This window comes from Hypanus sabinus, chromosome 21, assembly GCF_030144855.1.
Source record: "Hypanus sabinus isolate sHypSab1 chromosome 21, sHypSab1.hap1, whole genome shotgun sequence".
NCBI classification, from domain to species: Eukaryota; Metazoa; Chordata; class Chondrichthyes; order Myliobatiformes; family Dasyatidae; genus Hypanus; species Hypanus sabinus.
Window position 1 is genome coordinate 55,638,001 of NC_082726.1, and position 15,396 is coordinate 55,653,396.

The 15,396-nt window shown below is 41.4% G+C and overlaps 1 protein-coding gene across 1 annotated transcript in view; it reads right to left on the reverse strand.

Moving 5' to 3' along the window:
• Positions 1 to 3,745: 3,745 nt before the first annotated feature.
• Positions 3,746 to 15,396, reverse strand: part of LOC132379064 (collagen and calcium-binding EGF domain-containing protein 1-like) — a 244,161-nt gene continuing 232,510 nt past the window's right edge. The window contains exon 12 of the mRNA XM_059946580.1: positions 3,746 to 4,158. Within this exon, the coding sequence (XP_059802563.1) occupies positions 4,056 to 4,158 (103 nt within the window). The 3' untranslated portion in view covers positions 3,746 to 4,055. The remainder of the gene's footprint in view (positions 4,159 to 15,396) is intronic.

A 15,396-nucleotide genomic window follows, 5' to 3' on the forward strand; every position in this document is an offset into this window, starting at 1 on the left:
TGCTTGTTTCTCTCCAGAAGCTCTTGAGAGAGAACCCGAAGATCCAAAAAAAAAAGAAAACCAAAAAAAAGGAGAGTTGGAGACTGGATTGTCCCAATTGCTTTGCAAACCACTAGCTGAATAACCATCCTTTGGTGTTGGTTTATTATTGAACACGTACCGAGATACAGTCGAAACCTTTTGTTCCAACACACACAAAAAGCTGGAGGAAGTCAGCAGGTCAGGCAGCATCTGTGCATAGGAATAAACAGATGACATTTCAGGCCAGGACTCTTCATGAGGACAAACCTTTTGTTTGCATGCCCTCCAGTCATACTTGGGTACATTGAGACCATGAAAAGAAAAACAAATGTTACAGTTACAAAAGAAAGTACAGTGCAGGTAGAAAAGTAATGTGCAAGGGTCAAGATGAGGTAAACTGGGATATCGAGGGTTCATTATTGGGGTATGAGAGGTCCATTTCAAAATTGGATTTTCAATCCTGCTTTTAGCTTTGATGACTATTTTTTAATTGTACAATCATAGGTTTTATATATGTGTTAGATTCGATAATTTTTATTTTTCGTTTTTTTGACTGGCGCAGTTTGGTCATGCTTTGTTACTACATTAAAAAAATGAAACTAGAAGAATTAGGAAGAAGAATACAAAATAACCTTCACTGAGATCATCTACCTTGTGGAGGGAGGGTGAGAAAGAGATTTGTTTTGCTGCAGTTGTTTTGTGGGTATGCTGTTGTTACTTGTGTTCTTCCGCTGAACATTGTGAACATGCCCCAGCACATTCCTAGGTTGTGCTCGTTGACGCAAATGACGCATTTCACTATATGTTCCAAAGTATATGCAATAAATTAATGAATCTGAATCTGAAGACATCCTTCCTATAACTAGGTGACCAGTACTACACAGAATCACCAGAGTCTTGTGCAGTTGTAACATGTGGAACACAACTTTTTTTGTATAATTCTTTCCGTGAGATAGCCAGAAGCATATGGTGCATGGAAATTTCAAAATTGAATAAGTCCTTCATGGAATTAATTTTAAAAGGAGGAAATAATTGTGTTAAATTATCGACGCAAACAGTGAAAGGGTGAGCGATGGCAAGGCGAGCTGGGGGGATGAGCTGTGATGATGTGTGGCAGAATCACTGCAGATGGCCCGGGAGCAAGGCTGGATCACTCTGAGAGCTGAGCTGATCTGAAGAACCTGAGAGCAGTTTCAGGCATGGATGATAGAATCTGGGCCCGTAGTGTTGCTGAGCAGCGTGGTCTAGGCCCAGAGCCTTTCATTGCAGTACTGCCTGGGTCCATGTGCGAGCTATAATGTACTGTTTAAACAAGTTGATCACTGTCCCAGATCAGAGGCAAGATCCAGTTTTACTCCCTGTGATGTTCACTCCGCTCTCCAGGGTATCGGAGCCTTTCGCTGTTCCATTGTTGGGTCAATTTAAACACCTGTCCAGATAGACTGAAAGACAGGCTGTCGGTCAGAATGAAGGCCAAGTTAGCTCATTCTCTGTGGTTGTTATCTTCATGGCGCTGAAGCTATGAAGACTCCCCCGCTGCTGTGCTCTATGCCCACAACTATGATGAACTGATAAGTGAAGATTTGAGCCTACTCCGGGCTGCTCCTGAGTTCAGACCTGAGGACTCCATTTTTGGTTTGGAATGCACCAGCTTAACTCAATTTTTGTTCGCTTCAATTGTTTGCATGATTTTTTTTCACATGTGAACTTGGTCAGCGATTTTTACTCTTTACTATTCACCCTTAAAGCTTCATCATTGGTAATGGCACTGAGGCCAAATTTAGTAGTGATTTGTTGTTCTCTACAGCAGAATGGGATACGTATACCCTAACTTGCTGATGGCTTTGTCAAGTGCAGGGTCACTAATTTCACCTGATCATTTATTACACCAACACTTGAGGGCTCATGCCACTGAGGGTTGGGAAGAGAACTGAATTTATCACCTCATATTCCATCCGGGTAGCTCCCAACCTGATGGTATGAACATCGATTTCTCTAACTTCTGATAGCTTCCTGTCTTTTCCCCTTCCCTTTTTTTTAATCTTTCCCCTTTCACTTCTCTCTTACCCCTTCTCTCCTCACCTGCTTATCACCACCCTCTGGTACCCTTCCTCATTCCCTTCTTTACTACTGTCCTCTCTTAACAGATTTTTTTCTTCTTCGGTCACTTGCCTCTTCCATCTACCACTTCCCAGTTTCTCACTTCATCCCCCACCCCCCAGTCACCCACCTTATCCAATCACTGGATCTCACCTATCACCTCTCAGTGTGAACTGCTCTCCCATCTCCAGTTTCTTATTTTGGCTTCTTCCCCCTTTCTTTCCAGTCCCGATGAAGACTCTTGGCTTGAAACACCGTCTGTTTATTCCTTGCCATAGCCGTGCCTGACGTGCTGATTTCCTTCAGCATTTTATGTTTGTAAGCTAATCTTTATAATTGGAGCAAGCTGTCCCTACTCTTGTACTCAAATACTCTTGCAAAAGAAGACCAACATGCCATTAGCCTTTCTGATTTTTTTTATATTGGTACGGTTACTTTCAGTGGCTCATGTACTGTATAAAGTTAAGCAATCTGCTGGACGAACTCACTAGGTCATGAGGCATCTGTGCAAGGAAAGAAACTGTCGATATTTCAGATTGAAAACCTGTATGAGAACACATACCAGGATGCCCAATGCCTCTCAAATTCTCACTTCGTAGAGACACCACTTTTCTATTTCTTTCTACTGGGTGATCGTACAGTTTTCCACATTTTATTTCATCTGCCATGACTTTGCACATTCACCCAAATTGCTTCTTTCTCCTGAAACCTCTCTGTATCCTCCAACTTGCAACCTAGCCTTGCATCTTTAGCAAACTCGCATAAGAAGATCAAGTACAGGCAGTGCACAATCACATTACAGTGCCAGCATCAATTGGGGTTTGGTTCCTGCCTGTGAAGAGTTTTTATATTCTCCCCATGACCATCTGGGTTTCCTCTGGATGTTCTAGTTTTCTCCTATGTCCCAAAGGCCTACAGTTAGGATTATTGATTTGTGGGCTTGTAATTTTTGAGCTGGAAGCATGACAGTGCTAATGGGCTGACGGCAGCATATCCTCAGACTGTGTTGGTTATTGATGCAAAATGATACATTTTACTGAATGTTTCGATATTTTGATGTACATGTGACAGACAAAGCTGATTTCTCCCTTTAATGATTTGGCATTTCCAAATCATTGATATGGATTGAAACCATGCCTTAAACCTTATGTTTCTCCACTAGTCCCAACCTCCCAAATCGAAAACAAGACACTTATTGTTCCTGCTATCTGACCCTGAACCAATCTTCAATCAACACCAGTATATTGCTCCCAAATTATGAGACACAAATTAAAGGTCCACTGAATGTCCAACTCTTCCTGTCCACTGGCTCATCCTAATCTGTTCTGTTACACCTCAGAACATTAAAGATTCAAAGTACATTTATTCTAAGTGTATGTGTGCAGTATACGACCCTGAGATTTGTCTTCCCACAGACAGCCATGAAGCAAAGAAACCCATTCAAAGAAAACATCAAACACCCAACATGCGAATAAAGACCAAATTGTGCAAAAGTAAAAAAAAAAGTGAAAAACACAGAATATAAAACATCAAGCTACAAAGTCATTGAAACAGCCTAGGAATGTTCAGTTTAGTTCAGTTCAGATCAATTTAACGCTGTATCATTTATTGACGGCAGGCCACTGAGCCAATCAAAATCACACAAAATAGCAATAAAAAGAAAGAGTAACCAGAAACCAGAGACACATCATAACATGAACTATAGTGTCCAATCCACAAACCATGTTGAATAAACCTTGCCCCCAGCCCAAGACTCCAGCACCATCCTCCAGCAGCATTGAGCGAGAAGGAGAGAGAGAGCGACTGGTAAAACATAGGCAGATGGCGCACAACACTTGCTCGTTTGTTGAGTGCCTGCTCCTGACCTCATTGATGTCAGTCTTCCTGGATGCTTCAGCCAGCAGGATCGGTGAGAAATGGAGTCAATCATGGGCTTACCCACCATCTTCGGGATTCTTGGCCCCCAATCCAGACACTCTGTTCAAAACCTCACCAAACTCCCCTGAAGACAGCAAAGTGCCAGATTGCTTAATTGGCCTGAAAGCACATGATCAAAATATAAATCACAGGGTCCAATAGTAGCAGGATCATAATTGCAAGAAGAAGGAAGTAAAAGAACATTAACAGATTTCTCAAAAATTTCCCTTTCGTATATCAATGCTGATTTTGTCTAATTCTATTATTTTCTCTTTGTCCCTCTTACCACTAATTATACCACTTACTTAATAGTGGACTAGAGTATTTTCCCTCCTGCCAATGTCTATCAAATTGGTCTATCACTTTCTGTTTATTTATTTTTATTTGGGGAAACAACGTGGTAACAGGCACTTCTGGCCCAAAGATTCCACGCTACCCAATTACACCCTTGTGACCAATGAACCAACTAACCCATATATTTTCGGAATCTGGGAGCAAACCAGAGCACTTAGAGTAAACTGACATGGTCACGGGAAGAACGTACAGACTCCTTATAGACACCGGTGGGAATTCCCTTCCTCTCATAAATAGTGGGATTGGGATTACATTTGCAATCATGGGAATCATTCTAGACTGTATGGAATTTTGGTGGATTGATGCATCCACTGGTTGGAAAGAAAGGCATTTCCTATGTTAATGCTTAAGGTCATTGAGAGAGAGTTCTGTGGCCATGAAAAAACTTTAGTGACTTCGTTATATCTGAGCAAGCCCCATTAATCACCCATTGAAAATTGTCCTCACGAAGAAGCAATGACGTAGGCAGTTTTCATGATGAGTTCTCTCATTTAAGTACAAAATGACAGATGTATCAGATTTACAGTGGAGTAAAGGAAATCACAGAGCCATGAGTGAGGAGTTGGCCAGACTTGATTTGAAAAGAACACTGGCAGGGAATTTCTGGAAGCAATTTGGAAGGTATGAGATATATACATCTCAAAGAGGAAGAAGTATTCAAAAAAGGAAAGATGACACAACTGTGGCTAACAAGAGAAATCAAAGCCAACATAAAAGCCAAAGAGAGGGCATACAATAGTGCAAAAATTAGTGAGAAGTTAGAGGATATGGAAGCTTTTAAAAACCAAACAGAAGGCAACTAAAAAAGTCATTGAGAAGGTAAATCAAACCATGTTTAATTGTCGTTCAACCCATACATGGTTACAGCTGAATGAGACAGCGTTTCTCTGGGGCCAAGTGCAAGAACATACAGGTGCATTCAAAATAATGAGAAAGAAAAGAAAAAAAAATAGTCACGCAAGAAAACACATTTTTAGTCCAGGACCCTGAATGACAAGTCCCACAAATTGATGGTTCCTGGTTGTCCAGTCTGTAATTCCACTGATCCAACACTGGAGGGCAGCACAAATGGGAGCGACCATCCCAACTGAGTATGGACACCATGGAAACCCAAGGGTTGAGACCTAGTCTGCACTACAACTGAGGCAACACTGCTGCCTTACCATCTGTCTCACCACCAATCAAGGAAAGCACACCTGAGGCAATCAATGTCCAACAGGGTCTTGTGATTGTAAAAGAAACAGCCAAGACAAGGCTTACGGTTTCACTACACTCTGCCTTCACACTAACTTGAAGGACCAACTCTGGTGCCTCCAAGTAGCAGGCAATAGCGTTTCAGATCTTCTGAACCCAATCCGTCTGCTCCTGCAGCCCAGCGACCTGAGATGAATCTCCTGGCATGATGGCTAGACTTGAATCCCCAGGCCTGATAGCCCAGCTCAAATCCCCAGGCCCAAAGGCCTGGCTCGAATTCCCCAACCCGACAGCCAAACTTGAGTTCCCTGGCCCAACATCCTGACTCAAATCCGATAGCCCACCTCGAATCCCCAGGCCCAAAGGCCTGGCTCAAATTCCCCAGCCCGACAGCCGAACTTGAGTTCCCTGGCCCAACATCCTGACTCAAATCCCTCGGCCAGAAGATCCGCCTTGACCTCCCCCAGCCTGATAGCCTGACATGACTCTCTCGGCCCAGTGGGGTGACTCGCCTTCTCTGAACTGCTAGCTGGCTCTTTAGACATCTCAGATGACTACCTGAACAATGAGCAGCTCACCAATGTGGTGGATGTGCTGTACACATAATTGTTGGAGTTATGAATAGTCTAACTAAGTATAGAAACACATTTAACAAAGAGAAAAACACCTTTGGTTGGCTCCCAAGATGCCACTGCATGCATATGTGTTGCTACCTCACCCAAAATAAAGATGGAATACAAAAGTAAACTGGCCAATAATATCAAGGAGGATACCAAAAGCTTTTTCAGATACATCATGTAAAACAGAGGCAAGAGTGAATAGTGGAGAGTGGAAAATGATGCTGGAGCGGTAGTAATGAGGGACTACAAAATAACAGATGAACAAGAATAGTATCTTACATCAGTCTTCATTGTGGAAGACACTAGCAGTATAGTGGAAGGTCCAGGCATCGAGGGTCATGAAATGTGTGAAATTACCATAACTAGAGAGAAGACTCTTGAGAAACTGAAAGTCTGAAGGTAGATAAGTCATCTGGACTAAATGGTGTACACTTCAGAGTTGTGAAAGAGGTCGTTGAAGAGATTGTGGAGGCACTAGTAATGATCTTTCAAGAATCATTAGATTCTGGATTGGTTCTGGATGACTGGAAAATTGAAAATGTCATTTCTCTCTTCAAGAAGAGAGAGAGAGAGAGAGAGAGCCTAAAGGAAACTATAGGCCTGTTGGTCTGACCTCAGTGGTTGAGAAGATGTTGGAGTTGATTATTAAGGATGAGGTCTTAGGGTACTTGGAGGCACATGATAAAATAGGCCGTAGTCAACATGGTCTCCTCGAGGGAGAATCTTGCCTGACAAATCTGTTTGAATTCTTTGAAGTAACAAGCAGGATAGACAAAGGAGAGTCGATTGACATTCTGTACTTGGATCTTCAGAAGGCCTTTGACAAGGTGCCACACAAGAGGCTGCTTAACTTGCTGTGAGCCCATGGTATTACAGGAAAGATTCTAGCATGGAGAAAGCAGTGTCTGATTGGCAGGAGGCAAGGAGTGGGAATAAAGGGAGCCTTTTCTGACTGGCTGCCGGTGACTAATGATGTTTCACAGGGGTCTGTTTAGGGACCGATTCTTTTTACGTTATATGCCAATGATTTGGATGGTGGAATAGAAGGCTTTGTTGCAAAGTTTGTAGACAAAATGGAGACAGGTGGAGGGGCAGGTAGTTTTGAGGAAGTAAAGAAGCTGCAGAAGGACTTGGACAGATTAAAAGAATCTGACTAAATGGTAGATGGAATGCAGTGTTGGGAATTGTACTTTGCACTTTGGTAGAAGAAATGGAAGGGTTAACTATTTTCTAAATGGAGAGAAAATATGAAAAACTGAAGTGCAGAGGGACTTGAGAGCGCTTGTGCAGAATTCCCCAAAGGTTAATTTGCAGGTTGAGTCTGTGGTGAGGAAGGCAAATGCAATGTTAGCATTCATTTCGACATTTAAGAGATATTTGGATAAGCCACAAGGATGGGAGAAGAAGAGGGATATGGTCCATGTACAGATCAAGGTGACTTGCAGAATAAGAGTTCGGCATAGACTGGATGAGCCAAAGAGCCTGTTTCTGTGCTCTAGTGCTTTATGCCAAAGTTTCCAGCAGGATAGGGATTCTATTTCACTCTCATCTCTACATATCACTTGTCTTCATTGCCAGAGTCGATTTGGATTAATCATTCTAGGGACAAGAGGAACAGGACAAGTGGGAGGGCGCAACAGCACAACTAATGGAGCTGCTGCTCCACGGAGCTCTGACCATGTGGGTTTCCTCCAGGTGCTCTGGTTTCTGCCTACATCCTAAAGATGATTGTTTTGGTATTTTAATGTAGGCCACACTCTCTTCTCACTACTACCAGACATGAGGTAAAGGATCCTTAGCTGCTACACCACCAATTCAGGAGCAATGATTACACTTCAACCACCAGGCTCCTGAACGAGCATGGATAACTTCGCTCACCTCAGTTCTGAACTGATTCCACAAGACTCAGACTCACTTTCAAGGACTCTACATCTCATGTTGTCAGTATTATTTATTTATTACTTGGATGATTTGTCTTTTTTGCACATTGTTTTTTGTCAGCCTTTGTTTATGTATATATTTTTTTTATAAATTCTGTTGTATTTCTTTAACTTCCTCTCAAATGCCTGTAATAAAATAGATCTCAAGGAAGTAAATGGTGACATATATGTACTTTGATAACAAATTTACTTTGAGTTTGACTTAATTGGCCACTGACAATTGCCCCTTGTGTGGAGATGTGGAAGAATCTTGGAGAAGCTGATGGGAATATGGAGAGAATTAAAAGGATTAGCATAAATGAAAGTTTGATGTTTGGTGCAGACAGTGGGTCAAATCTTTCCATGTTATTTGAATCTATATAACTCTTCCAATGGGGCTTAGCAGATTGGCTGGCAATTTTCTATACTGTATTGTGAATTGGTAAAGACAGCAAACATAATCAGAGACAAATTGAATATATGTGTTCTACTAAACCTTGTTCATTCTTTTGTGCCAACACAATACACACCTGATTCAGTAACAAAGTTGGGGCATGGAATATGCTCCATTTGTGTGGTGAATGTTTATGACCTGGGCTTACATCCAAGTTGCCCTCAGGAAGGGGCCTCCAACTGTGAAGATAAAGAGATACCCCTGTAACAGCAGGTCAGTGGAACTAGTTATTCATTCTTTATAGTACTACATTGAATCAAAGTTTTAAGATTTCTGTCATTTGGAGAACTTTAATGTGGAATACCAAAAGAAATTCAGGTGCAGGTAGGAGCAGAATTAAACTGTGGGAGACCCTAAATTTTACACAATAGTACAAGTAAACATAGCTTATTTTTATTGGTGTTAAATAAGCAACACTGTGCAAAAAGTACTAACGGATTAATGACTCTCTGTTCTTGATAAATTCAGTTCTACTCCCAACTCTCAGTGGTGTGAGCCCTCGGGTGTTTTGCTGTAATAAATGATCTGGTGAAATCAGTGAATCTGCGCTTGACAGAGCCATCAGCAAGTTGGCATATATGCATCTGATACTGCTCTAGTGAGCAACAGATCACTACTAAATTTGGCCTCAGTCCCATTACTGCAGATGAGGGTTTAAGGGAGAATAGTAAAGAGTAAATATTGCTGATCAAGCTCACATGTGAAGAAAGGCCAACTTGGTGAAATGACTGAGTTCTTGGTGTCTGACTAAGGGAAACCAACCAACGAGGGTACAAAGGTTTGTGTATCAGTGTAATGCACACACAAAATGCTGGAGGACCTCAGCAGATCAGGCAGCATCTATAGAAAGGAATAAACAGTCAACGTTTTGGGCTGAGACCCTTATGAAGAGTGTCAGCCTGAATGAAATGTTGACTCTTTATTCCTTTCTCTGATGCTGCTTAAGTGGTGGGGTGGAGATACGTCCCTACCAAAGGAGGTGTGAGGCACTCCTTCCCTCCGCTAGTCTGCAGGTCATCCTTGGGCAAGATGTTGTACCTGCTTAGACCACAATCAGGATCTCATGAAGCTATGGGAACAGGTGGTGAATGTTCATATAAGCAGCTGGTACACATCACAAGTCCATGATGATCCATGTGAACATGACATGGCACATAACAATGATGATAGACACTGTCTGACCTGCTAACTTCCTCCAGCATTTTGTGTGAGTTACAGCATCTGCAGGATCTTGTGTTTATGGATGTCAGTTTGCCCAGTAATATCATTAACATATTTCAATAAGAAAAATATGCTTCAATTGAATAAGCATCGCAAATTCATAAAGTGACGGATAAACCATCAGTGTTAATTGCTCTCTTGGCACCACCCACACTATTTCAAGCCAGTTTGTGCATGAATGCCAAGTGGCGCATCTCAGGATAGTGTGAAATTATAAACAATGAATAAAGTTATCCCGACAGGAAGAGTTGCTCCCGCCTTGAGAACTCTGCCTGCAGGATCAAGTTATGCACTGAAATAATGTAGGAAAGACCTGTTTGTGCAGTTCAAGAATTTCTGTAGATCCATGATCCAAATCAAAAGTGGTGTCTGACCTGTGGGGAATGCACGCTGGGACTAGATGGTAGTGTGGCAGTGCCCCTGGAAGAAGTGAGGACAGGATATTGAGTGAGCATTGAAGCTAAGGTTCAGCTAGGACAATGAGTGCAGAATGTGAAGGTCTTTCCAACCCCAGCTGCCCACGGGACCAATCTATTACAGATATAGTGGAATTCCAGGGATTACACAATATCAGTGATACCCCTGGCTGCAGCCCAACTCACAGATTCCAGCCATACTGTTGGCAGAGGAAACCAGTAATAAATCCTTATATTGAATATCTTCTTGGGAACCTAGTCCCAGAGGATCTAATTGTATAGAATTTTATTTTCCTGTTGATGCAAAACACATATTTAACTTGTGATATGGTAGCAATTTTCCACGTATATTGTTATATATTTTCTACTGAATCATGCAATACACTTCTAAATCCTTTATGAGCTGCCTTCTCTGGCACTGTATAATCTTATGTATACTAAAAAAAAATCTGGTATACAGCAAGCAGGCTATTCTGCACCAAAACTGAAGCTAAGTGAACCTAATGAACTGGTATAAAAACAAGCCTCCAGACCTGGTTATTCCAATAATTTCTGTTCTGCTTCCTGCAGGGATCACTCTCTACGCGACTCTCTTGTCCACATGTTCCTCCCCATGGATCTCCCTCCGACCACTTCTCCCTGAAAGCAGCCCAAGTGGTACAACAGCTCCGACATCTCCTCCCTCGCCACCACTTAGAGCCCCAAACAATCCTTATGGATGAGGCAACACCACCTGCTAGTCCCTTGGGATCACCTCCTATATACAGGGCACTCCCAGTGTCGCTGCCTCTACATCAGGAGACCATAACTAGCTTGGGGGACCATTTTCTCGAGCATCATTGCTCCATCCATTACAGAAGGTAGTTTTTCCCGGTGGCCACCCATTTTAATTCTGTTTCCTGTTCCCATTCCGATATGTCAGTCCGGCCTCCCTTTACGAATGAAATGAGGCCACACTTAGGTTGGAGGAGCAACAGCTCATACTTTGTCTGGTTAGCCTCCAACTTAATGGCATGATCATCAAAATTTCTAAGGTGATTTCTACCCCCTCCCCATCTCACTTTAACCATTCCCCATTCTGGTTCCCCTCTTCACTTCTCTTCACCTGCCTACACCTACCTCTGGTGTCCCTCCTTGTTCCCTCTCTCCCGTGGTCCACTGTCCTCTCCTATCAAATTCCTTCTTCTTCTTCAGCTCTTTGCCTCCTTCACCTATCACCTCCAAGATTCTTACTTCATTCCCCCTCCCTCACCCACCCACCTTCCCCCTCACCTGGTTTCACTTATCACCTTCCAGCTTGTGACCTCATTTAATTTTTTTTAATTCTGGCTTCTTCCCCCTTCTTTTCAGTCCTAATGAAGGGTCTAAGTCTGAAACATCAGCTGTTTATACCTCTCCATAGTCACTGCCTGACCTGCAGAGTTCCTCAGCAATGTGTGTGAATGTTAGTCCTAATTCATTAACCAGTCACATTTACCAGTGCTCTTGTGAATACTGGTCAATGTTGACTCCTTGTTCAGCAACTTCTTTAAAATTCTTTTCTGTGTTTTCTGTCCCCTCAGTCAGCTTGGCCCTTCCTACCCCTGTAATATCTCAAAGCTCTAAAGGTACACTCAATGGCCACTTTATTAGGTACACCTATTCGTTAATGCAAGTATCTAATCAGCCAATCATGTGGCAGCAACTCAATGCATAAAAGCATGCAGATGTGGCCAAGTGTTTGGTTCAGTTGTTGTTCAGACTAAACATCAGAATTGAGAAGAAATGTGATCTAAATGACTTTGCCTGTGGAATGATTGTTAGTGCCATACGGGATGGTTTGAGCATCTTAGAAGCTGCTGATCTCCTGGGATTTTCATGCACATTTCTGAAATTTACAGAGAATGGTGCCAAAAAAAACCACCCAGTGAGCGGCAGTTCTGTGTGCGAAAATGCCTCGTTAATCAAAGTTCAGAGGAGAATGGCCAGAATGGTTCAAGCTGACAGGATGGTAATAACAGAGGTGTGCAGAAGAGCATCACTGATGCTTAGCATGTTGACCCTTGAAGTGGTTGGGCTACAGCAGCAGAAGACAGCAAACATGATTACCTATAAAGTCGTCTCCGAGTATTTCTCCAGTTCTGACCTTTTCATTTTCCTGGATTTTTTTTTGGAGATACAGTGCAGAATAGGCTCTTCAATCCCTTCGAACCACATCAACCAACAAGCCTTGACAACCCATTTAACATTAAGCTAATTGTGGAACAATTTACAATGATCAATTAACCTACCCAGTATCCTTTGGACTGTGGGAGGAAACCGGGGACCTGGAAAAACCCATGCATTCCACCAGGAATACGTAAGGAGACTCCTTAGAAAGGGTGCTGGGATAAAACGTCAAACTGCGATGCTCTGAACTGTAATAGTGTCATGCTGAACACTATGCTACTGTGGTGCCCAGAGTTATGTTCAAAGTTCAAAGTAAACTTATTATCGAAATACATATATGTCACTATCTCCAACCCTAAGGTTCATTTTCTTGCAGGCCATCACAGTAAGTACTAGAAACACAATAGATTAATGAAAAACCACACCCAACAAGACAGATACCAATTAATGTGCAAAAAAATAACAAACTGTGCAGAAACAAAAGGAAAGGGTAAAAGAAGAAATAATAATAATACCAAACCATAAATAAATAAATAAGAAGAAATTTACACAACAGTCAGAAAAAATTCAAAGGAAATATTTTCATCAATGAAAACTGGATTCAGCACTCTACGCAAGCAAATGCAATTCTGATTAAAAAGTACACACCACTAAACTTAAATGAAAGCACAACCCAGAAAAATGAAGAAATTGTCACTATAGAACATATATGTCAAACTCAAGGCCCACGGGCCAAATCCAGCCCGCGGTGGAATTATCTTTGGCCCGCGAGATAATATCTAATTACTATTAAAGCTGGCCCCAGTAATCGAAGCGCCTATGGCGTATGATATGGCTAATGCTGAGTTTATTCAGGTACCAGGTTTTCAGGGTTTTTAGTGTTTATTCGGTTTCCCTGGTATATTTCCTGAATATCATTAATGAATAAAAATTTTTTCTATTAGAGCTGGCCCGCCGGTATATTGCATGCACCACTAATACTACAAATCCCACAGTGCTTGCCTTACGTCTACATTTGTGTTTGCTAATGCTTGATTTCAAACGGTTTATTAATGGAAAAGGTACTGCTCCCAAAACAAAGCCGAAATAGCATCGTTTCTTTCTCGTTGCCTACTTTCTTGTAATCTACGTCTGTAAGTTAATACCAATCATAAAAAGGATGCTTGCTAGGCAATCTGCTTCATAAAAAACGAAATTCGTAAAGTGAAACAATTTTAGATATAGCAGAAACTGAGACACATGAGAGCAGGTTGAAAAAATGAAGGCAACGAAAGCAGTGGAAGCACGTGTGCGTGCACAACTGATCCGGCCCACATGAAGTCGCATTTTTCTCTATCTGGCCCGTGACCTAAAATGAGTTTGACACCCCTGCTATAGAAGGAAAAAACTAAGCAGTAGAAGAGTATGTCCCTCCATGAAAGACATCCCCGTGACCTGAGCAGACTAGATGTCGACAATCAAATGTTAATGCTTGGCTCAGAGTTGGAAACCTCTTTCCAGAAACAGAAGGGTTCCTTGTGGCAATAACCCAGCACCGGGTGGTTAAGACAAAAAAATGATCAAAAATACATCATAAAAGGCCAACAAATGCAAGATGATAAATCCAGAAAGTGCCAAAAGAAACCAGGAACAATCCAACACATTACAGGATCCTGTAGCATTTTAACTCAATCTGATTACTTACACAGGCACAATCAAGTTGTAAACATCATTCACCAAAATCTTGCTTTAGAATACAAATTCATAAAAGAAACCATACCTCAATATGAATACAATTTTTAGCGTCAGATCCCACAAATTATATTACCACCAATCTGTTATTACAGGTAGGACAGTCTGCAATGACCGTCCAGATATAATAATAATATAATAACAACTTGCTTAATAGATATAGCCAATCCAAATACACAGAACAAACAGAAATCAATAAATGAAAAACAGCAGAAATATAATTAATTAAAAGAGAAAATTGAAAGACTATGGAACATAAACAGGGTATACAATAGTAATATGTACAACTAATATAATCGCAAATCACTACGCAATAACATTAAACAATTAGGCCTACACAGCAATATCTATGTAAATCACCAGAAAGCCACAATACTAAACACCGCTAGAGTAGTCCAAAAGTTCCTAGTAATTGAGAAATGAGTATGTTTGGCTATGCCTATACCTCAAGTTTTACTATCTAGAGCTGAGAAAAAGGATTTTAAAAATAAGAATAATAATCTGAGCAGACTAGATGTCGACAATGAAGTGTCGACACTTGGCTCAGAGTTGGAAACCTTTTTCCAGAAACACAGGGGTTCCGTGTTGCAATACAGTACCAGGTAGTTACCTCAAAAAATATCAAAAATACATCATAAAAGACCAACAAATTCAAGGTGATACATGCAGAAAATGCCAAGAGAAACCAGAAACAATCCAGAACATTACAGGATCCTGTTGCAATTTAATTTAATCTGATTAGTTACACAGGTACAATCAAGCAGCAAACATCATTCACCAAGATCTTGCTTTAAAATACAAACTCATGAAAGAAACCAAACCTTGCTATAAATACAAGCCTGATCCAGTTTTAGAGTCAGAGTGCCACACATTATATTAGGACCAATCCATTATTACAGATAGGAAAATCCATAATAATCATCTGGATATCGTAATACAGAATAATCGAGAAAGAACAACTTACTTAACAGATATAACCATTCCAAACACGTAAGACCATAAGACATAGAAGCAGCATTAGGCCATTTGGCCCATCATATCTGTGATGCCATTTCATCATGGCTGATCCAATTTTTCTCTCAGCCCCAATTTCCTGCCTTCTCCCCATATCCCTTCAGGCCCTGACCAATCAAGAATCAATCGACCTCTGCCCTAAATATAGCTAAAGACACAAACTCCACAGCTGCTTGTGGCAAAGAATTCCACAGACTCACCACTCTCTGGCTAAAGACATTCCTCTCATCTCTGTTCGAAAAAGACACCCCTCTATTCTGAAACGGTGTCCTCTGGTCTCAGACTCT